General features: G+C 46.9%; 1 protein-coding gene and 1 long non-coding RNA gene across 3 annotated transcripts in view; one reads left to right on the top strand and one right to left on the bottom strand.

Annotated features, from left to right (window-relative positions):
- Positions 1-23,894, top strand: part of LOC308577839 (large ribosomal subunit protein eL8-like) — a 42,026-nt gene that overhangs the window by 14,375 nt on the left and 3,757 nt on the right. The window contains exons 1-5 of one of the 2 annotated variants that reach the window (XM_081178237.1): positions 13,234-13,280; positions 13,532-13,652; positions 16,917-17,066; positions 17,766-17,906; positions 18,767-18,846. In XM_081178237.1, the coding sequence (XP_081034363.1) occupies positions 13,278-13,280; positions 13,532-13,652; positions 16,917-17,066; positions 17,766-17,906; positions 18,767-18,846 (495 nt within the window). In that variant the 5' untranslated portion in view covers positions 13,234-13,277. Of the gene's footprint in view, positions 1-13,233; positions 13,281-13,531; positions 13,653-16,916; positions 17,067-17,765; positions 17,907-18,766; positions 18,847-23,894 lie in introns of those variants that run through there. The other variant, XM_081178236.1, reaches the window with a different exon arrangement.
- On the bottom strand, positions 176-3,197 carry LOC308577857. The gene is made up of 3 exons (XR_014003724.1): positions 3,138-3,197; positions 2,104-2,938; positions 176-1,252 (listed from the first exon to the last, which is right to left on the bottom strand). It is a non-coding gene; the product is annotated as an uncharacterized lncRNA (long non-coding RNA).

Raw genomic sequence — 23,894 nt, forward strand, 5'->3', positions numbered from 1 at the left:
ATATCCCATTAAAAATATTTGCTGCAAGCTTTATTGTAAATAAAACAGCAGTGTGTATGGGGAAATATAATTGTCATTTCAGCTGATAACTACATTTTTTTTTAAGCAAACCCACAGCTTGTTTTGGAAAACCTTCCCACCGCTTATCTTATGCAAAACTTGTTCCTCTCCTTCCAAAAAGCAGTCTTCCACTGCTTTATTTTCTTTTGCACCTCTTGTTTGCTTCAGAGCAGGATTTCCACAAGCAAGAAGGACCAAGATAAATGGTTACACACTTGCAGCATCTTTTTTTTTTTTTTAAGGAGGAGAGTATGGCTCAGTGGCGGAGCATGTTCTTTGCATGCAGAAGGCCCCAGGTTCAGTCCCCGACATCTCTAGGCAGGGCTATCAGAGACTCCCTATCTAAAATGCTGGAAGAGTACACAATACTGGGATCAATGAACCAGTGTTGTGATTCGGGATGAGGTAGTTTCCTATGTTGCCTTTCAGTATCATGAGGACTGAAGTGTTGCTTTACTTTTAGGTGAAGAACAATAGCTCAGTGGCAGAGCACATCCTTTGTATGAGGATGGTTCTGGGTTCAATCCCTGGTATTTCCAGTGTGGGCTGGGAAAGACTCCCTTTCCCCAAAACCTTGGAGGGGATGCGGTATAACCTGATTACTAGCTGTTGTTACCAGTAAGGTGAGTGCTGTTGCACTTGCTTCCTGCTTTGGGGCTTCCCATAACTAGCATCTGGTTGGCCACTGTGAGAACTGGATGCTGGACTAAATGAGCCTTTGGCCTGATCTTGGAGGGCTCTTGTGTTCTTAACCTTAGCTGTTGCTTTTTTTCACTTTTTTGCTGTTTTCTTAACACTGTTGCCTCTGTCTTGCTTTTCTCCTTTTCTCTCCCTCCTGTATCTCTCTCTCTATCTTTCCCTCTTGTGGCTTTTCACTGTCCTTTTCTCCTTAACGGGCATCTCATTCGGGGAAAGCTACAGTCTGTGTGACACCAACGACCTCCCGCTGTGTGAAGCATATTGGAGACAGGAGCTGACCATGTCCTCCCCAGAAGGTCTAGCCATGCCTCTGGTGGCTGCCATGATAGAGAACATTCCGGCCCCTCAGGGGTCCATTCCTTCTCACCCTCACATCAACGGGCATGGAGCAGGCCCGGCAGAGCATGCCTGAAAAGGGAGCCTGCAATTCTCCCCAGCTTTGTTGCATTTTGACAGTTGAACATTCCGGTGCTTGCATCAAGACAACATTTTCCTGCCCCCCCCCCCAGCCCTCTTTGTAGTGATCAGGTGGGATTGATATGAGGAATCAGTGGCGTAGCGTGGGTTGTCAGCACCCGGGGCAAGGCAAGTAATTTGCGCCCCCTAACCCGTGGATTTGTGCCCCCTAACCCTAACCCCCAGATGTTGCGCCCGGTGCGGGCGGCCCCACCTGCACCCCCCACGCTACGCCACTGTGAGGAATTATAACAAATAGAGAGTAAACCATCTGTATCAGCAATGAAAGCATTGCGTTGACTGGGTTTAAACTATTTTGATATGATTCTTGATCAATCCACACCTCTGCATCCCTGTTTCATTTCTCTTTCTTGACCAGTCACGTACACTGCCAGTTGCTTCGACAGGCAGGCGTCCTGGGCCATAAAGATAGTGGGCAAGCTTCTTTGAAGTAGCCTTTCCAATATGTTAATCTCAGGATGTTGATTTTAGGGCCAGGAAATAGTTTCACAGGAAGGTGATAAAGATGCCTATCTCCTTGCCATCCTCCCATCCTCTCTTGTTTACTCCTGTTTGTGATCTCCGGAGTTTCTCTAGTCCTCTTTTATTTACTCTCAGATTATGTATGCATGCTCAGAGTAGTAGTCTTTGTAGTTAAAAGAATTTCTTTTGATTTAACTTTGTTCCCACATGGGTTTGTTGAAATGCTCAGAAGAAATCTGATTGGTTCTTTTGAACACTCTGTAAAAGTTCTTTTGTGAATAAAACAACCTGGGCCAAGGGGTGGAGGCACACAGAGAGAGATTATTATACGCACCCTTCCCAGAGTCTTGCTGGTTCAAGCCTCTGTGTGTATTCTTATTAATCAGAGTTCAATCCCTCCTTTACTTTGGGAACGCCTCACCTCTTCTCTCGCAGCAGGCCTCAGCTGTATTTGCAAGAAGCCACATTTCTCTAGGCACCACCTCACAGGGTAGCCAACCCAGTGCCCAGTGCAGTCAAGATGGGAAGTTTGCTTCTCTTGTGGCTGTGTCTTTGGCGTGCAGGCATTCTTTTAGTGTTCCCTTCCTACGAGTGAAATGTAGATCCCTTGGGAACTGTGCTCTCTTAGATGGAATTTCTTGTGGGGAAAAGTTAGGCTGTTGCTTATAGTCTGACATTTTAGTATCTGAATAGGAATTTTAGAGCAGGAGCTGCCTTCAAGGCAGCCCAAGATGGCAGAAATTTAAGCCATTGAAATTATTGCCACTGGATACAAAATTATAAGAAGAGTGTCTTTGTCCACATGGTCGGTTTCTCTTGAAGGTGCAGAAGCTGTAAACAAAATGAAAAAACTTGGTGGCCCTAGTACTAAATTAAGAACAACTATTAAAAAGTAATAATATTACGTTTTCAGTACTGTATTTTCTCCGTATCAGTTGTGTAAGCTAAGACTCACACCCCTATCCTGCAAATACCTACTCTATTGAGTAGCTTCAGGCAGCAGTGTTCAAAGGTTGTTTTCAACTAAAGGAACAGGCCTTAGTCCTTTTCCCATACTCCAGTTGCTAGAGTATTTGGCTTTTTCCCTTCCGATCAGCTGTATAAGGAATTAAAGCCCTATCATGTAACTACTTACTGTATAAGCTGATGCCTCTTTCTGCCACACCCTTCTCTGCAAACCATCTGCTCACACTTTGGTAAAAGTCTGGATGTGGACCTTAGCGTACATGTACAGTCATACCTCAGGTTGAAGTTGCTTCAGGTTGAGCGTTTTCGGGTTGCGCTCTGCCGCGACCCGGAAGTAACAGAATGGGTTACTTCCGGGCTTCATCACATGCGCAGATGCTCAAAATGACGTCACACGCATGTTCAGACGCGGCAAATCGCAACCTGCAGAACAGATCCCGTTCACATCCAGAGGTACCACTGTATTTGAAAACAGGACTGGGCCATCTAAAACATTGCAAAACTACTGACAAAACTACTGCCAACCTTTCTTTTCTTTTTTAAAAATTATTTAATCATTTTTTCAATACAAACAACAACCGCAAAAGACACTGACAGGAAACTGCCATCAGCTCAGAGACGAGAGGTGGAAAGGCAGTTGTCTTACAGGGAGCCTCCGAAGATCGAAGATCGTGTGAAGCAGCTCTTCCTCCGGCGAGGAGGGAAGCCCCGCCTCCAGTGGGGAAGGGATGCAGGGTTCGGAAGATGCAAGAGAGAGCCGCATCACTGAGCCTGAGCAAAGCGGGGGAGAGGCAGGTCCCCCTTTGCCCACGCCCTCTCTGCGCAGTCAGTTTACGCGCAGAAAGGGAAGGCGTAGGATGGGGGTCAAAAGACTGCTATGCTGGGGAAAGTTTAAGGACCGCCCACTCCCAGATTCTGCTAGCGACTGAGCAGACATGGACTTGAGATGCTCTGCACTGTAAATGAGTTTGTACAGATAATAAAGCCTGGAAAAGACAGATGGGAGTCTTGCCTGTTTGCTCTCGAGCAACCATGCCAGCACATAACAGACACATACAACGAAAACCGTAGTAACACTAATAACACAATTTGACAATTCAGATTTGAATACTGATATGACTACACCTTTTTAACAATATTTCCCCACCTCTCTCTCCTCCCCCTACTTCCCACCACTGTCCGCCTTATCGCTTAAATACTCCTTCCAGGTTTCTTCATATTTATCCATTCTTAATTTGCGTCGACATGCAATTTGTTCATATGTAGCTAGTCTGTCCATATTATCAATCCATGTGCTCAATGGAATCTTTTTCCGGCTCTTCCAATTCATCAAAACAAGTTTTTTTGCTTCTAATATGGCACGGTACATCCATTTTTTTGACCCCTTGTAATCTCCCACGTTTCCGGAATATAATTTAGAATTAAATTCAATTCCCCTAAATAACAATTTCTTTTTATTACTCTTGCTATAGATATCCTCACCTCGCACCAAAATGATCTTATCATCGGGCAGTTAATCATTGTATGTACTAAGTTCGCATTTTTACTCCCACATCTCCAGCAGTTGTCTGCACTTGTCATTTTCTTCTGGTATAGTTTTGCTGGAGACTAGTGGACTCTTTTTCTGTTGAATAAGACTTAGTCTTAGATCCATAGAGGCTATTTCTGTTGATTTTATACTTGACTCCCATATATCATTTGTTATCTGTACCCCTAACTCTTCACTCCATTTTTGTCTATCATATTCTAAATCATAATTCTTCCTGTTGAGTAGGGTTTTATATAGTGCAAGTGTAGAGTTTTTTGTTTTTGTTGCAGAAATTAAATCTTGTAGCAGCATGGGTGTTTCCGATGCTGCTAGAGCGTCAGAGCCAAATTGCCTTTCCAACATATGTTTCAATTGGATGTACTTCCATTGTGTTTCACTGGTTAATCCATACTTTACTTGCAAAGTCTTATATTCCACAAATTTGTAATTTTCATTAATTAATTGATTCAATGTCAAAATACCATTTTTCATCCAATTTTGCCAAATTATTGCTTGATTTTCAATTTTTAATTTTGGGTTGGCCCATATTGTTAATTTCTCATGCTGATAGGGGTCATCCTTATTATTTTTATTTATATTCATCCAAATTTTTATAGGTGCTTTAATAGTCTCCAGGATAATAGGATATTTCATAAAATTGGAGCCAAGTTTAGTCCACCCTACAAGAGGTTCAAAGAAACTATATTCGAGAGTAGCACAATTGGGATTACTGCTAGCTCTCCAATCATTAGTCTTACTCAGTTTACACATTTTTGTCTGCTTGAAGAAGCCATGGTCCGATCTGAAAAATACAAATATTTAGGTTACAAAACCGTAAAAATAAAGAAAAATTAAGTTTGCAAAATAATAATTACCATGTGGTTAGGGTAGATCAACATGTCAGTGTCCACTTATCCCCAGTGTAAATATGACATATCGGCAAAAGTCGGAAATTGAAAGATAACTATAGCATGTATACGAAAATCGATTTCAGATTTGAAATCAACATTGAAAGAACATATAAGAACAGTTGAAAAATCTCATGCAAAAGAAAATGAAAACTTTTTTGTTCCCCAGTATACTGTGTATCCCAAGGGAATACATTTTTTTGCATACCTCCAACTGTACATAGATATACATGTCATTTTCAATGCTATACACGTCACGTTCAATGCTATATAAGTCACTTACATTTATACTCATATTGTACTACTTTGGCTATGTGTTTAATAAAATATTGAATTTTTGCATTGTGAAAAACAAAGATTATGGTGAAAAGTGAAAAACATGAATTGCAAAAAAACTAGAGCTTACAGAACAAAACTAACTTCAGATATGAAATCAGCATGTCAAAATTAGGTTAGAACAACTGCAGGTGTCAATGCAACAAAATTTTTGTTCCCCAGTGTTATCAGTTAAATGAATGGTTCAAGATACATTTTTTTAAAAAATATATATATATTTTGGACCAAAGCTCAGAATTTGAGAGAATCCTATTAGAAAATAATGAAAAATTATTATCCAAAATGTATAAGTTGTTACTGGAGCAGGAAACAAAAGATGAGCTGGTAAAATAATGATTCACTGGGCAAGAGATATAGGGCATAATATTGAATTTGACCGCTGAGAGAAACTGTGGAAGAAAGATTTGAAATTTACTGCGTGCTACACACTAAAAGAAAACCATGTGAAAATGATACATAGATGGTATATAACTCAAAGCAGGTTAGCTAAAATGTATAAATCTAAATCTGATATGTATTGGAAATGCAGAGAAGTGGGAGGAACATTTCTACATATGTGGTGGGCATGCAGATTATATAATTTCCCAATATTCCTTAACTACTGTCGTATCTGGTTTTGCATCCGGGATCTGTTCCGGAGCCCTGGACGCTAGCCGAAATGGACGCAGGGCGAAGCGTCGCATCTGCGCATGCGTGCAGAGCGGTTTGCGCTTGTGTGAGCGGCAAACCCAGAAGTAACCTGTTCCAGTACTTCCGGGTTTGCTGCGGACGTTCGCCGGAATGGACGCTAGACAAGGCGGACGTTCGCGGAGGTATTACTGCAGGAAGCAAGTGCAACAGCACTCACCTTACTGGTAACAACAGCTAGTAATCAGGTTATACCGCATCCCCTCCAAGGTTTTGGGGAAAGGGAGTCTTTCCCAGCCCACACTGGAAATACCAGGGATTGAACCCAGAACCATCCTCATACAAAGGATGTGCTCTGCCACAGGGCAGGATGTGCTCTGCAGGAGTTCCCCGCAGGGCTCCCCATGCTGCGGATCGTAGCCTGCTGCCTGGCGGGCGGGGCGCCCTGAAGCAGAGCGCCCCGCGTGCCGGGCAGACATCCGCAGCGTGGGGAGCCCTGCAGGAGTTCCCCGCCGGGCTCGCCACGCTGCAGATAGCAGCCTGCTGCCCGGCGGGCGGGGCACCCTGAAGCAGAGCGCCCCACGCGCCAGACAGACATGGGCCAGCCCCACAAGCTCGGAGGACAGCAGGGAGGCGCAGCGCCGCCATCCCGCTGTTCCTCGACCTGGTTCGGTTTCCCCGACCTGCTTTGGGGGGGGGGAATAAAGGGGAATTTTTTTTCCTTTATTTCCCCCCCAAAAAACTAGGTGCGTCCTATGGGACGGAGCGTCCTATGGGACGAAAAATACGGTAAGTATTTACCATTTCAAAGGAATGGCCAGGCTACCCAGAAAATGCAATCAGTAAGGCATTATCAGGTATTCTAGCAGACAGAAGAGAAGCAACACACTCAAATTTCTGCTGGAGACCACCTTCTGTGATGTATGTATAATGTTTCTGGGGTGGTCTTAGGCTATAGGGTGGGCAGTTTTCAAAGTCTTGTGCACCATTGTTCTAGGTCTCTCTTGCCTCCTTGCTAGGAGGGGAGGGAACTCTGTTGCAACAGAAAAATAAAGCTCTGCCTTGCTTTCAGTGCATCCTACCGCCATTCCTTTCTGACCAATCATGGACTTAGTGGACTCCGTCCCTTGGGGAGTTGGGCAGCAAAAGCCAACCTCCTTATTTTCTATAACATTTAGTTCCTCTAACTCAGTACAGACCCTCCAAGTGTCCCTATTTTCCAGGGTTGTCCTTGATTTAGAAAAGCCTTCCCAGTTTTTGATTTGATCCCAGAATGTCCCACTTTTCATTAAAGGTAAAGGGACCCCTGACCATTAGGTCCAGTCGTGACCGACTCTGGGGTTGTGTTATGTACTGAGTTGAATAGGATCCAAACTGCAGCAGTCTGGTTGGTCCTAGAACAATAGGATCCAAATTGCAGCAGTCTGATTGGTCCTAGAACAATAGGATTCAGAATGCAGCAGTCTGATTGGTCCAAGAACAATGCAGCAGTATGATTGGTTGGCAGGAACCACCCAATCATGCTCCAGATATAAGTGAATCCACAACCTGATTGGCTTACAGTAGAATTCCAGAATTAACCAATCATGTGCAGCCCATTGTGTAAATAATGTATATAAAGCAGATACTTTGAGGGGACATTCATTCATTCCTCCTCACCACTATGAGCTGAATAAAGAGCATGAAATCACTTTGCGACTCTGAGTATATTTCACTGGCGACGAAGGTGGGATCCTGCTGAGCTGACTGCCACACACAGCACCGCAGCACCGCCATCTGCCGCACCGCTGCCTCGCACCGTGTATCCAGGCTTCAGCTCCGGGACACAAGGAACTCAGAATGGCAACCGACAGCAGCTTCTCGCCGTTCAACCCAGCATCTGGAGACTGGGAAGCGTACGCCTCCCATTTCACCTTCCTTCTAGAAGCCAAAGGGGTCACCGATGAAGAAGATGCCAAGAAGAGGGCGATATTCTTCAGCATCTGTGGAGAGGAGACATTTGAAATCGCTCGGGCTCTCCTTGCACCTGAAGACGTCACTACTGTTCCATACAAAACAATAATGGAACAGCTGAAGGGGCACTTTTCGCCGCAGCCCTCAGTGGTAGCTCGTCGAAATGCCTTCTACGCAAAGCGGCAAGCCCCTGGGGAAACCATAACTGGGTTTGTGACCTCTCTCCGCCAAGCTGCCCGGTTCTGCAACTTCTCAGAGCTGGAGAACATGCTTCGTGACCGCCTCGTCGGTGGCCTGAAGGACGAGAAGCTGCAACGACGCCTCTACGCTAAGAAGGACCTAACGTTCCAGGTCGCTCTGGAGGAGGCCCTGGCAACGGAAGCTGCCGAGAGGTCGACGCAAGAGGCACGGCCGAGCCTGCCATCCCAACCGAGGGTCCACCACGAAGACCTCACCGACGATTCAGGATCCGACAGGGAGGAGGTGCACCGAGTACAGCAGCGCACTCAAGCAGCGCACAGACCACAGCTGCCTCGACGAGGAGGAGGAAACTGCGCAAGCTGCGGGGAGAGTCACGAGAGGAGGACCTGCCGTTTCCGCAACGCAGAGTGCAGGCAGTGCAGAAAATCGGGACACATCGCCCGGGTGTGTCGGGCTCGGCCCACCCGACACCAGGCATCAGATGACCAACCCAAGAGCCCCAGGTCCCGGGGCCCAACGCACCAAGGCAACTCGACGGAGCTCACGGACTGCCAGGTATACCAGTTGCCCCACCCCAACGTAGAGAAAATTTATGTAGAGGTACAGATAGAGGGGGCCCCATGCCGCATGGAGCTTGACACGGGTTCAACTCTATCCATAATCTCGGCAAGGACCTTAAGGAAACTGTGTCCTACTGGGGGTCCCAAACTCAGGCCCATTCACCCTCCGGGACTTCCAGAAACGTAAGGCCCCCACAATGGGGGTGGGGACCTTCAGGGTGCAATACCGAGGGCGGACGCGGCAACTGGACTTGCTCGTGGTCAAGGGCCCCTACATTAGCTTACTGGGATTGGCATGGTTTGGACCACGGGCTAGCCATCACCGGGGTGAACCACACTACCTTACAAGTGGACGTGGACGCCATCTGCAAGGAATTTCCAGGGGTTTTCGATGGGAAATTGGGACAGTATACGGGCCCCCCCATTGCTCTACAGCTTGACCCCGCAGTACGACCGGTCAGGCTCAAGGCCCGCCGGGTCCCGTTCGCCCTGAAACCCCGTATAGACGAGGAATTGGACCGGCTCGTGGAGCAAGGAGTGCTGGAGCCGGTGCCTAATGCCCCCTGGGAAACCCCAATCGTCACACCCGTCAAGCCTAATGGTTCGGTCCGCATCTGCGCAGACTACAAATGTACCATAAACAAGGCCCTCACGGCCCATGCATACCCAGTGCCAGTGGTCAGCCATGTCCTTGCCACCCTGGCTGGGTCGAAAATTTTTGGCAAGCTGGACTTGGCCCAAGCATATCAACAGCTGCCAGTAGATGAGGCCACAGCAGAGGCACAGACGATTGTGACGCACAGAGGAGCGTTCAGGGTAAAGCGGCTGCAATTCGGTGTCAGTGTGGCACCAGGCATATTCCAGAATCTAATGGACTCGCTCCTTAAAGGGATTCCTGGCATCACCCCCTTCTTCGATGATGTGTTGATTGCCGGGCCCACACCAGAGGAGTTTGAGGACCGTCTCCGCACCGTTCTGCACCGTTTCCAGACGGCGGGTCTCAAGGTGAAGCGGGAAAAATGTCTACTAGGAGTGCCTCAGGTGGACTTTCTGGGATTTATGGTGGACGCAGAAGGGGTCCACCCGACTGGGGACAAGGTACGGGCCATTTGTGATGCCCCAGCGCCCAAGAGCAAGACTGAACTTCAGGCCTTCTTGGGACTATTGAACTTTTACCATTCCTTCCTTCCCCACAAGGCAGCAGTAGCAGAGCCCCTACACAGACTCCTGGACAAGCGGGCCCCTTGGGTGTGGGGCCAGCACCAGGAGGCCACATTCCGGGCAGTCAAGGACTTGCTTGTCTCAAACTCGGTCTTGGCACACTTCGACGAGAGGCTGCCGGTGGTGCTAGCATGCGACGCCTCACCCTATGGCATTGGCGCTGTCCTGGGACACCAACTCCCGGATGGAAGAGAGGTACCGCTGGCGTACTTTTCCCAGACACTCAACGCAACCGAGCGGAACTACTCGCAAATAGACAAGGAGGGTCTGGCAATTGTGAAGGGAGTAAAAAAATTCCATGATTTCTTGTACAGGCGGCCCTTCACCGTGGTGACTGACCACAAGCCGTTGCTTGGCTTGTTTGCCCCCGAAAAGCAGACCCCCCAAGTGCTGTCTCCTCGCGTCCTCAGGTGGTCAATTTTCCTTGCCAGCTACCAGTATGCACTGATTCACCGCCCGGGGAAGGCAATGGGCCATGCGGACGCCCTCAGCAGGCTACCACTACCGGAAACAGGCCCCGACCCAGCACCTGCTCAAGAGGTTATGAGCCTGGAGCTGCTTCCCGACCGCCCCATTCAGGCACAAGAAGTTGCACACCATTCCAAGAAAGATAGGGTCATCTCCCGGGTCCTGGACTGGGTGTGGAGGGGATGGCCCAGCAGCAGCCCTGGGCCAGAATTCGCTGGCTACACAACCCGCAAACATGAACTGTCGGCCCACAAGGGGTGCCTGTTATGGGGAAGCAGGGTCGTTGTTCCCCAGCCCCTCCGCAAAAGGGTCCTCACAGCCCTACACGAGACACATCCAGGGGTAGTAAGAATGAAGGTCCTTGCCAGGAGTTATGTGTGGTGGCCGGGGATCGATTGAGAGATAGAGGCCTGTGTCAAACACTGCCAGGCCTGCCAAGAATCCCGCCCAGATCCCCCAAGGGCCCCAGTCCAGTCCTGGGAGTCCGCCCGAGCACCATGGTCACGCCTGCATGTGGACTTCGCTGGCCCCTTTCAGGGGAAAACATTCTTCATAGTGGTGGACTCCTACACCAAATGGCTGGAAGTCGCACTGGTACCGTCCACTTCCACGTCCGCAGCTATCCGGGTACTACGCAGGCTGTTTGCAACCCACGGGCTCCCTGACACTCTCGTCTCAGACAACGGGACTGCATTTACGTCAGGAGAATTCCAAACCTTCACAGCGCAGAACGCCATCCGCCACATCCGTTCGGCGCCATTCCACCCTGCCACCAATGGCCAAGCAGAACGCATGGTGCGGACCACCAAGGACACCCTTTGCCGCATGACGCAAGGGGATTGGGAGTACCGCCTTGCCACATTCCTCCTAGCACAGCACAGCACCCCCAGCTCAACTACTGGCCGGAGCCCCGCTGAACTACTAATGGGTCGGCGCCTTGCAATCAGATTGGACCGCCTTCACCCCGATAGAGCTCAGGATGAGGTAGTGGTGGGGGAAGGCAGGAACCCCCGGACCTTCGAGGCCCAGGACCCAGTGTACGCAAAGAATTTTGGGGCAGGCCCAGCATGGGTACCCGCCACAGTCACCAGGGTCACTGGCCCCGTGTCGTACGAGGTGCTAACGGATGGGGGGCAATGCTGGCGCCGCCACTGCGACCAGATACGGCGACGATTCCCAGGAGAAAACCAGGAGGAGGAAAGGTCAGAGGAGTCCCAAGGGAACAGAGGGGCAGTGAGGCCCATAGAGCAGGAGGGGCCAGCAGGAGAGGCAGAATCAGTAAATACAGAGAGGACCCGCGAGGCCGAAAGGACACCGGAACCAGAACCACGACTGAGCGAGCCGGTTGTGCCAGACCAAACAGGCCCATCACAGCCAGCATCCTTGGAACACGAGCCAGAACCTGAACCCCGGACCAGGGAACACCACAGGCCGCAACGCACACGTAGGCCGCCGGCGTACCTCGAGGACTATGAATGCGACCTCCCGGGCAGGACTGGAACTTAGAGGGGAGGGGTGTTATGTACTGAGTTGAATATGATCCAAACTGCAGCAGTCTGGTTGGTCCTAGAACAATAGGATCCAAATTGCAGCAGTCTGATTGGTCCTAGAACAATAGGATTCAGAATGCAGCAGTCTGATTGGTTCAAGAACAATGCAGCAGTATGATTGGTTGGCAGGAACCACCCAATCATGCTCCAGATATAAGTGAATCCACAACCTGATTGGCTTACAGTAGAATTCCAGAATTAACCAATCATGTGCAGCCCATTGTGTAAATAATGTATATAAAGCAGATACTTTGAGGGGACATTCATTCATTCCTCCTCACCACTATGAGCTGAATAAAGAGCATGAAATCACTTTGCGACTCTGAGTATATTTCCGGTTGCGACGCTCATCTCGCTTTATTGGCCGAGGGAGCCGGTGTACAGCGTCCGGGTCATGTGGCCAGCATGACTAAGCCGCTTCTGGCAAACCAGAGCAGCGCACGGAAACACCGTTTACCTTCCCACTGGAGCGGTACCTATTTATCTACTTGCACTTTGACGTGCTTTTGAACTGCTAGGTTGGCAGGTGCAGGGACCGAGCAATGGGAGCTCAAGTCCTAGGCTCTGTGGTTTAACCCACAGCGCCACCCGCGTCCCTCCACTTTCATTAGGTTGTCCCTATTTTCATTGGAGAAAAGTTGGAGGGTGTGGAGCTATCCCACCCCGAGTCATCTGAAGGCAGTTTTTCAATGTTTACTGTTTTATTATGTTTTTATAAATGTTGGAAGCTGCCCATAGTGGCTGGGGCAACCCAGTAAGATGTATCGGGTATAAATAATAAAATTATAATTATGGAATGGGATGTCCCTATTTTCATCAGAGAAATGTTGGAGGGTATGCTGTCAGTATTGTATATACTGTCTGACATCAGCTCTCCATGAATGGAGACAGAGAATCTCCCAGCCCTACTTGGAAATGTCAGGGGTTTAATCTGGGACCTTAAAGCCCTCCCTTAGAAAGAGCGTTCCATAAATGTGGGAAGTGTACCCTACGCTGACTGGGGAATTCCTCATGCCTGCTTTCGTGCGCAGGTGTGGTTTGCAGCCGCATGCTCGCTTTGATACTGTCGTCGGCCATAAACCGATTACGCTCTAGTCATGGACCAGGATTCTCTATGGATGAGGAGCGGCCTTCTGTAGCTTTGCATCTCTACGGTGAAAAGCCACAACGACCATAGACGTATAACTATAGAGTTTACTTCCGCTCCGCGGATATATTACCCCGAGCTTCCTGCCCTTTCCTTTTCGAAGCTGAAGCCAAAATGGTGAGTTGTTGTGGCTGTTGTTGTAGCGGCGGACTCTCAATCCGCCGCCATCGGTCCTCTAAACGGGCTAATGGTTGGGCTTCTTCTGGCAGGGGAGGCACGGGACACCCGGGCGAATCCTTGGCGCCTTGTATTGGGTACAGCGGATGAAATGGGGAACCGGCTTGGGGGCCCGGGCAGGCCTCCGATGTGTGTGCGGCTCGCCCGCTTTTGGTAGGGAATTCACTGAATCCTTCTTTGAACTTACGCAGCCCAAGGGGAAGAAGGCCAAGGGGAAGAAGGTGGCTCCGGCCCCTGCTGTGGTCAAGAAACAGGAGGCCAAGAAGGTTGCAAATCCTCTCTTTGAGAAAAGGCCCAAGAACTTCGGCATCGGTGAGTTGGAAAAAGGAATTGGGGATTGGAATGATGGGTCTCTGCAGCCCTGTTGATCCATCAAGGAGCCTATACTGAATAGGCGTTTCACAGGAAGTGGGAAATACACGCCTGTCTCTAAAATACATGTGCATGGGGAATACTGCTGGTTTTGTTGCATTTTGACCAGTGACTATTTATTTGTCTATTTATAACAAGTATTTATATGCTTCTGTATCCTAGAAATATATCGCTGAGGTTTTGCAACAGTATAAAACCATACAGTAAAATCATTTTTGAAAAACAAGTTAAAAGCAAAATAATTTAAAGCAAGCATCAGTTGATCATTGAGGAGGGATCTACTCTTAAATGCCTGCATAGGCCTTAGGGAGTAGCAATTTTTAATTGATATTTCATTGGAAGAATTTCATTTTTTAAAAAAGTGATTAGAAAAGGAAAATATGAATGAGAATTAAAATAAAAAATACTCAATTAGGTTTCTGTACATATTAAGACTAATGTATAGCCTTAATATTCTGTTACAAATATGTTTATCAATAACCTAGTATTTTCTGTATAAACTCGTCCCAAATATATTTATCCAAAGAAAGTGCATCTATAAGTGGTTGTTCATATTTTGCTAATATTGCCATGTTATCAAGCTATTGATTATGGAGAATTATAACCATTCTTCTAGTTCATTGGTCCCTTAGCCACCATTAGGGCATGTAGAATCTATTTTTGCTATCCCATTGTCACTTTCACTTTCCATACAATAGGTACAGGGGTACTGTATATCGTTCAAAAGAATATGCCCGTCTGAAAATCTTAAATTCCTCAGTGACATATTTATATAATCAATTGCAAAACTTAAAGTGTGAGACATTGTAAAAGTATGTGTATCAAAAAAGCATTATCCATATTACAACTCTAGCAAAAGGCTACATTAGATAGCACTTTCTTATACAAGCGTAAGGGAGTCCAATAGATTGTGAATAATATTTTCTACTCCTTAAGTCTTAATTTAAGATTCATCGATGCGTTTGATATCAAAGCTTAAACATTTCCCCAAGGTCTGCATAATAGTGGACATACCAATTCCTTATTCCAATCATTTTTTAAACTCTGCATATCAAATTTATTTATTAATAGTAAATATCTAAAAAGTAATCACTGGCTTCTTAGTTTCAAATGAATTATCCAATTGCCCCAGTATTTTAGGTGTCTCAAGCTGAGAAGACCACTGGACCGAACAGAATTATTAAAAGATGCTGTAACTACAGGTATTGTCATTGGGCCGCAACTGGTAGATGGTATTTCTCTCTTAATGCATTATATGTATAAAATTAATCTTCCTCATCTATCAGTTGGTTTGTCCAAGGTCAATACCCTTCTCCCATGCAGCTTTTCTATATTACCACGTTTTTTCCAGAGAGTGTTTTGCATGTGAAAATGGGTCAAATTTATTTTTATTGGCTAATACATTCCATATCTTTCTAGCTGACTTATTTGACTATTTGAACTTCCAAATATTTTGATCCTGATACTGCCCAGCCCATTAAGACCATCAACAGGTTTCCAATAATACTTGTCAGTAAATATGCCTGGTGGTATAATTCAGAATTCCAAATCCACTTTCTTTAATTAGTAATTGCATTTTCTGCAAAGGTATTATTTGTATTTTAGAGCCCCAAAGGCATTTCCTAAGCAAAGAGTTTATCTTTTGGAAATATGACCCAGATATAAAAAACTGGAAGTCCTCTCAGAATATAGATAAATCTGGAAATAATATTCATTTTTAGGGCATTCATCCTTCTCTAAAGGGTAATGCTTAATAACCCTAACTATTGATGTCTAGATGTTATTTATATTAATTGTTACTAGTTATGCTGTATCTCTTGGTATTAACATGCCCAAATTAAATAGATTCGGTAGAAATTTGATTTTGCTTAATTAGGTGTGTGATTAAATTTTCACCTACTGGCATCTCAGTTCCTATTTGGAACAATTAATAGTGTGTCTTGATACCTTGCCAAAATATCATCTGCAAATAACACTAATTTGTATTTAACTGAGTTGAGAACTACGTAAATCTCAAAATGTTGCCAGGGGTTCTAAACCTATTAAAAAGCAAACATGAAAGTGGACACCCTTCTCTGGTTCCTTGGGCCAATTGAAACAGAGAAGATATAATGCCATTTACTTTAACTCTAGATGTGGTTGAAACGTACAGTATTTTAATCCATTTTATAAAATCCAGCGGAAATCCAAATTTATTAAAGCTGCTTCTGTGTAGTCTATAAATTTTGTTGAAAGCCTTCTCAGTTTCTAATGATATAATTAAAAATGGATTCTTATTTTTATTAAATGTATCAAGTCCACCACTAGTCTAGTACTATCTGCGGCTTGCCTTGTTTTTATGAAACCAGTCTGGTCACTCATATTTCCTGAGCTACTATATTATTTAATTCATTTTTTGGTATTTCCTTGTACAATATAGTGGTTGGACTTCCAATCATTTGTGTTCAAAGGTCCTTAAGTTCCTCTTTTAACATTTTCCCCTTTTTATTCTTTAATTTGTTTTTATCAGAGGAATATGCAATAATTCGGCCACACATATACATTTTATATCCTTCCCATTCAAATGGTCTTGCAGAAGCTGTTGCAGAATTAGAATCAAAATATTATATAGTTTCTGTTCACATATGTTGTATAAATCCTTCATCATTAAGAAGGGAAACATTTAAATACCCAATTTTTTTTACCTTGGCTGTTTTACTAAATTCACATTTCAAGATTACTGCACTGTGATCTGATACACATTGTGGATTTGATTATTGAGGATGATGCTAAAAATTGGTCTTAATGGAAGAAATTCTGATGCACTGGTGATAAGAAAGTGAATTCTCCTTTGGTAGGGTGCATTAGTTTCCACAGATCTTTTAAATTTAAATCTATCATATATTAATTGCTTGTCTCGCTAAATATGTTTTCTTTATCAGTGTATTTCTATTTAAATTAGGATTTATGTAATAGCAAACTTTTTGGCAGGCATTTAGAAGGGCCTGGTGTTTCCACTATGTTTTGGAAGACCAAGCTTCTCTGGGCTGTGAGCAAATGATGCAAAAGAATATTTGCTATCAGAGTGATGCTGCTGACAATCTTCTCCACCAAGATCGCTGATGCTCCTGCCACCTTTGCTCTGGGCTGAAAACCAGGAATACAAAAGGATAACCAGTAATTGCTAAGGAAGCAATTATTTTGAGTTGTCATTTTGCCTTTCAGGGCAGGACATTCAGCCCAAACGGGACCTGACTCGCTTTGTGAAATGGCCTCATTATATCCGACTTCAGCGCCAAAGAGCCATCCTCTACAAAAGGTTGAAGGTGCCTCCAGCAGTTAACCAGTTCACTCAAGCATTGGACCGTCAGACAGGTGAAAGCCGGCTCCTTTCCTTGGCTCTAAGGTGGAGTTGCAGAAGGAGGTGGGGTAGCTGCTCAGATTCCTTGAATTGAATGTGCACCCCATGTTTTGGGAGTTTGCTGGAAAGAGGCAAGTGTGAGAGAACTAGTTTTACACAGTGCTATAGTAAGAAAGGTAGGGACGCGGGTGGCGCTGTGGGTTAAACCACAGAGCCTTGGGCTTGCCAATCAGAAGGTCGGCGGTTCAAATCCCCACGATGGGGTGAGCTCCCGTTGCTCAGTCCCTGCTCCTGCCAACCTAGCAGTTCGAAAGCACGAAATGCAAGTAGATACTGCTCCAGCGGGAAGGTAAACAGCGTTTCCATGTGCTGCTCTGGTTCACCAGAAGCGGCTTAGTCATGCTGGCCACATGACCTGGAAGCTGCACGCCGGCTCCCTCGGCCAATAAAGCGAGATGAGCGCCGCCACCCCAGAGTCGTCCACGACTGGACCTAATGGTCAGGGGTCCCTTTACCTTTTTGTAGTAAGGAAGGGTTTTCCTTTGTGTGCAGATGATGCTAGCAAAATATTTGCTATCTGAACTTCCTTGATGACTCCCAACCACCAAGATCACTGATGCACAAAAGTCATGTCCTTTAGGGGAGGGGGATAACGGGAACATGGTGTTTAAGAGAGAGGCTTTCCTCTGAACGGTTTCAATTGTCTTCCACAGCTACTCAGCTTCTGAAATTGGCCCACAAATACAGGCCTGAGACAAAGCAAGAGAAGGAGCAGAGGCTGCTGGCCCGTGCAGAGCAAAAGGCTGCAGGGAAAGGCGACGTCCCTACCAAGAGGCCTCCTGTGCTCAGAGCAGGTAACCTTCCTACTTTATATTTATACATTTAAACCTGGTTGAATGAAAGCTTGGACAACTAGCCGTATTTATTTATTGTGTTTATATCCAAAAAGTTCAAGATGGCGTAGATGGTTCTCCCCCTCCTCATTTTACCCTCGCAAACAACCCTGTAGGGTAGGCTGGGTTGAAATACAGTGACTGGCCCAAGGTTGCCCAGTGAGCTCCATGGTTGAGTTGTGGTTTGAACCCTGGTTTCGCCCAGGTAACCACTGCATCACACTGGCTACCGCGATGATGTATGAATTTCTTCACCTGAACTGCAGACTGAAGAGCATAACATAGAACAGTGGTACCTCGCAAGACAAATGCCTCGTAAGACGGAAAACTCGTAAGACGAAAGGGTTTTGTGGTTTTTGAGCTGCTTCGCAAGACGATTTTCCCTATGGGCTTGCTTCGCAAGATGGAAACATATTGCAAGTTTGTTTCCTTTTTCTTAACACCGTTAATAAAGTTGCGACTTGACTTCGAGGAGCAACTCATAGCACGCGGTGCGGTAGCCTTTTTTGAGGTTTTTGAAGACTGGTGATTTTTGAAGCTTTTCCAAAACTTTTCAGAAACGTGCTTCGCAAGACGAAAATACTCGCGGAACGAATTAATTTCGTCTTGCGAGGCACCACTGAACTTTTTAACCCTGAGCAGTAGCAGGCCCTTCCTCTGCTAGTCCTTGACATGGCTAGGGAAAGCTGGCAGCTTGGTGCTTTGTTAACACCACTTGAGCCACTGTGCTTTTCCACAGACAGGGAGCTTTGGATTTCTTTATTTTTGCCTGGGAAAACAAACTTTTGTAGCACACTCAAGTTAACTGGCTTTTTCTGCAGGTGTCAACACCATTACAACTCTGGTGGAGAACAAGAAGGCGCAGCTGGTGGTGATTGCACACGATGTAGACCCTGTTGAGGTAAGGAGGTGCAAGAGTCGGGGTCTTGTACCCAAAAGCTCAGATTTATGCTGCTAAGTGGTTTTTTAAATGAATAGCAGCCACTGCATTCTTGTACGGGTGTTTTCTGCTGTTTCTTTCCTTAGCTTGAACAAAATGGTCACCCACTCCTGCTCTAGATAATTCTTAATGTTGCCAGGTCACTATGGTTACTGTTGAAATGTGCTTGGCTGTACAACTTACTTTGGAAAACATCAGAGTCCTGTTAACAAATTTTCAAACTTGGCTCTTAAAAAAAAATAATTATCAATTTCAACATAACAAATTATCAAAACATCATATTCATTATTTCCCCCCTTTTCCCCCACCCCCGAGACTTCCCTCAGCTCCTCTCTCTGATGTCTCAGCACATATTATTCTCTGCATGTTATGATATTATACATATCCTTACATTATCTACCCTGTTATCAACCAATAAATTTGTGTATGTTTATTGAAAACCTGCCAAGGAGTCCAGTTCATTTTGTTGTCTTTAGATAATTTGTAAAAAGTTCCCATTCTTCCTTAAAGTCACAGTTTTCTTTGTCCTGCAATTTGTATGTCAATTCAGCCAGCTCTGCGTAACTCATCAATTTTTCTTGTCGCTGTTCTTTTGTTGGGATTTCCTCGTTCTTCCATCCTTGTTCTATCAAGACTCTTGCTGCTGTTGTAGCATACATAAATAGGTTCTTTGTTTTTCTTGGCAGGTCTTGTCCTACAGTCCCTAACAGAAATGCTTCTGGGGTTTTTTTACAAATGTCATTTTAAACATTTTTTTCAATTCATTGTTTATCATTTCCCCCCAAAAATTAACTTCTCTACAATATCTGTACTGGTGTAATATACCATCTATACATCATTTTCATATAATTTTCTTTCAAAAGAGAACAATCTGTTAATTTCAAATTTACTTTCCACAATTTTTCCCAGTCCTCAAATTGTATCTTATGTTCTATATCTTGTGCCCATTTGATCATGACCAAATTGACCTCATCTTTTGTTTCCCATTCTAGCAAAATACTATAGGTTTTCTTCAACAGCTTCACTTCTTCTATAACGTCCTTTTGAAATCTAGAAGTTGTATACTAAACCCTTTCTTGTTGTCTTCTTTGTTCATCTCATGTAATTGTTTGTAGTGTAACGAACTCTGAAAATGATCTTTTATTTCCTCATAATCTTTTAATTTCCATTTTCCTTCTTGATTCTCAACAAATCTCTGTATGTATAATAATAATAATAATAATTTATTATTTATACCCCGCCCATCTGGCTGGGCTTCCCCAGCCACTCTGGGCGGCTTCCAAAAGAATATTAAAATACTATAATACATCAAACATTAAAAGCTTCCCGAAACAGGGCTGCCTTCAGATGTCTTCTAAAAGCCTGGTAGTTGTTGTTCTCTTTGACATCTGGTGGGAGGCCGTTCCACAGGGCGGGCGCCACTACCGAGAAGGCCCTCTGCCTGGTTCCCTGTAACTTGGCTTCTCGCAGTGAGGGAACCGCCAGAAGGCCCTCGGTGCTGGACCTCAGTGACCAGGTAGAACGATGGGGTGGAGACGCTCCTTCAGATATACTGGACCAAGGCCATTTAGGGCTTTAAAGGTCAGCACCAACACTTTGAATTGTGCTCGGAAACTTACTGGGAGCCAATGTAGGTCTTTCAAGACCGGTGTTATATGGTCTCGGCGGCCGCTCCCAGTCACCAGTCTAGCTGCCGCGTTCTGGATTAGTTGTAGCTTCCGAGTCAACTTCAAAGGTAGCCCCACGTAGAGCGCATTGCAGTAATCCAAGCGGGAGATAACCAGAGCATGCACCACTCTGGCGAGGCAGTCCGCAGGCAGGTAGGGTCTCAGCCTGCGTACCAGATGGAGCTGGTAAACAGCTGCCCTGGATACAGATTTGACCTGTGCCTCCATGGACAGCTGTGAGTCCAAAATGACTCCCAGGCTGCGCACCTGGTCCTTCAGGGGCACAGTTACCCCCATTCAGGACCAGGGAATCCTCCACACCTGCCCGCCTCCTGTCCCCCAAAAACAGTACTTCTGTCTTGTCAAGATTCAACCTCAATCTGTTAGCCGCCATCCAACCTCCAACCGCCTCCAGGCACTCACACAGGACCTTCACTGCCTTCACTGGTTCTGATTTGAAAGAGAGGTAGAGCTGGGTATCATCCGCATACTGATGAACACCCAGCCCAAATCCCCTGATGATCTCTCCCAGCGGCTTCATGTAGATGTTGAAAAGCATGGGGGAGAGGACAGAACCCTGAGGCACCCCACAAGTGAGGGCCCAGGGGTCTGAACACTCATCCCCCACCACCACTTTCTGAACACGGCCCAGGAGGAAGGAGCGGAACCACTGTATAACAGTGCCCCCAGCTCCCAGCCCCTCAAGACGGTCCAGAAGGATGTTATGGTCGATGGTATCAAACGCCGCTGAGAGATCCAGCAGAACTAGGAAACAGCTCTCACCTTTGTCCCTAGCCCGCCGGAGATCATCAACCAGTGCGACCAAGGCAGTTTCAGTCCCATGATGAGGCCTGAATCCCGACTGGAAGGGATCCAAATGGTCCGCTTCTTCCAGGCGTGCCTGGAGTTGTTCAGCAACCACTCGCTCAATCACCTTGCCCAAGAATGGAAGATTTGAGACTGGACGATAGTTGGCTATCGTGACCGCATCTAAAGATGGTTTTTTAAGAAGCGGTTTAATAACCGCCTCTTTCAGCGAGACTGGGAAGGCTCCCTCACGGAGGGAAGCATTCACCACCCCACGAAGCCCATCACCCAGTCCTTCCCGGCTAGCTTTTATAAGCCTACAAGGATCAAGGAGACAAGTGGTTGGTTTCACTCGTCCAAGCAGCCTGTCCACATCCTCGGGGGTAACAGATTGGAATTGATCCCACACAACTTGACTAGACAGGACTCTAGCACTCTCCCGCCCCGTCCCTGCTCCCACGGTGGAGTCTACCTCTTCTCGAATCTGAGCGACTATCTGCAAAAAAACTTTGCAAAAGCATTGCAGGAGATCATGTTGCCCCTACTGGGCCCTGATGGAGCAGGTGGTTCCGCTAAATTGCGAACCACCTGAAAGAGTCTCCTGCTGCTGTTTTCCGCAGATGCAATAGAGGCGGTGAAGAAAGTCTTCTTCGCCGTCGCTATCGCCACTTGGTAGGCTCGACATTGAGCTCTAACCCGTGTCCGGTCAGATTCAGAATGGGTTATCCGCCACCGGCGCTCTAGCCATCTCAACGATTGTTTCATTGTCCTCAGATCCGTGGAAAACCACGGGGCTGTCCGGGCTCCATTCAGTCGGAGAGGGCGCTTCGGAGCCAAACAGTCAATAGCCCTGGTTAACTCCACATTCCATCGGGCCACCAGGGAATCAGCTGAAAGGCCATCAACATGGGATAAAGCATCCCCTACCGCTCTCTGGAAACCATTTGGATACATTAAGTGGCGGGGGCGGACCATCCGAATCGGTCCCACCTCCCTGCAGAGGGGAAGGGTTGCGGAGAAGTCCAGTTGCACCAGGAAGTGATCTGACCATGGCACTTCTTTGGTTTCGTTTTTACTTAATGTCAGATCACCAACATCCATAGAGGTGAACACCAGGTCTAAGGCATGCCCGTGGCTATGAGTTGGGCCAAACTTATTCAGGGACAGCCCCATGGAGGCCATGCTTTCCACGAAGTCCCGAGCGGCCCCTTGTAAGGTCGTGTCAGCATGGATATTAAAATCCCCTAGGACAACCAAACTAGGTGTCTCCAGGAGAACATTCGCCACGACCTGAAGCAGCTCGGGCAGGGAATCCTTGGTGCAGCGGGGAGGTCGGTACACCAATAGGAATCCTGTACTGCCCCTATTGCCCAACTTCCAGAACATGCACTCAGAGAACTGGGTCTTTCCAATAGGACGCCTGGTGCAAACTAATGACTTCCTAAAAATCACTGCAACCCCCCCTCCCCGCCCACAAGGCCTGGGTTGCTGTGCGTAAGAGAAACCTGGTGGACATGCAGCGGCAAGGACAGGCCCATCTGCTTCATCCAACCAGGTCTCTCTCACACATGCCAGGTCAAAGCCTCCATCCACAATCAGGTCGTGGATGGCAGCGGTTTTATTCATCATTGACCTGGCATTGCACAGCAACACTTTCAGGTCATGTGGGTTTCCCTTGTTGATTCCAGTATCCTTCCGGTCAGGACCAGACCTGGAGGCAGGGATAGTCCTCAGACAACGACTAAGCCTGCTTCCTCGGTAATGACATGGTCTGGTCTTAGCGTAACTCCTCCTCCTACCCATGATCACTGAGATCGGTTGTCCGAGTGCATCCCCCCCCCCCCCTATGGAACCTGCCCCAGCCATTTTGTTTGCTGGGGCCCACTCCCAGGCAGCCCTGACCCCTCCCCTTAAAATCAAATTAAAGCCTATACAAAAAGCAAACTAACAGAACAATAAAACTATAAAAACAAAAAACAAAGTTACAAAAACAACATACCGTATTTTTCGCTCTATAGGACGCACTTTTTCCCCTTCAAAAATGAAGGGGAAATGTGTGTGCGTCCTATGGAGCGAAGACGCCGTAGCCCCGCGCGCGCTCTCCCGGCTGGAGAGGTGAAGCGCAGCTATGGCAGGAGCCTCTACAGCCCCACGTCACCTCTCCAGCCGGGAGAGCGCACGCGGGGCTAAAGAAGCACCCCGCGACCCTCTCCTGGCTGGGGAGGTGACGCGCGGCTATAGAGGCTCCTGCCATAGCTGCGTGTCACCTCTCCAGCTGGGAGAGGGTCGCGGGAGGCTGCTTTAGCCCCGCGCGCGCTCTCCTGGCTGGGGAGGTGACGCGCTGCTATAGAGGCTCCTGCCATAGCTGCGTGTCACCTCTCCGGCTGGGAGAGGGTCGCGGGGGGCTGCTTTAGCCCCGCGCGCGCTCTCCCGGCTGGGGAGGTGACGCGCTGCTATAGAGGCTCCTGCCATAGCTGCGTGTCACCTCTCCAGCTGGGAGAGGGTCGCGGGAGGCTGCTTTAGCCCCGCGCGCGC

Source organism: Podarcis bocagei (assembly GCF_964188305.1).
Source record: "Podarcis bocagei genome assembly, chromosome: W".
Classification (NCBI taxonomy): Eukaryota; Metazoa; Chordata; class Lepidosauria; order Squamata; family Lacertidae; genus Podarcis; species Podarcis bocagei.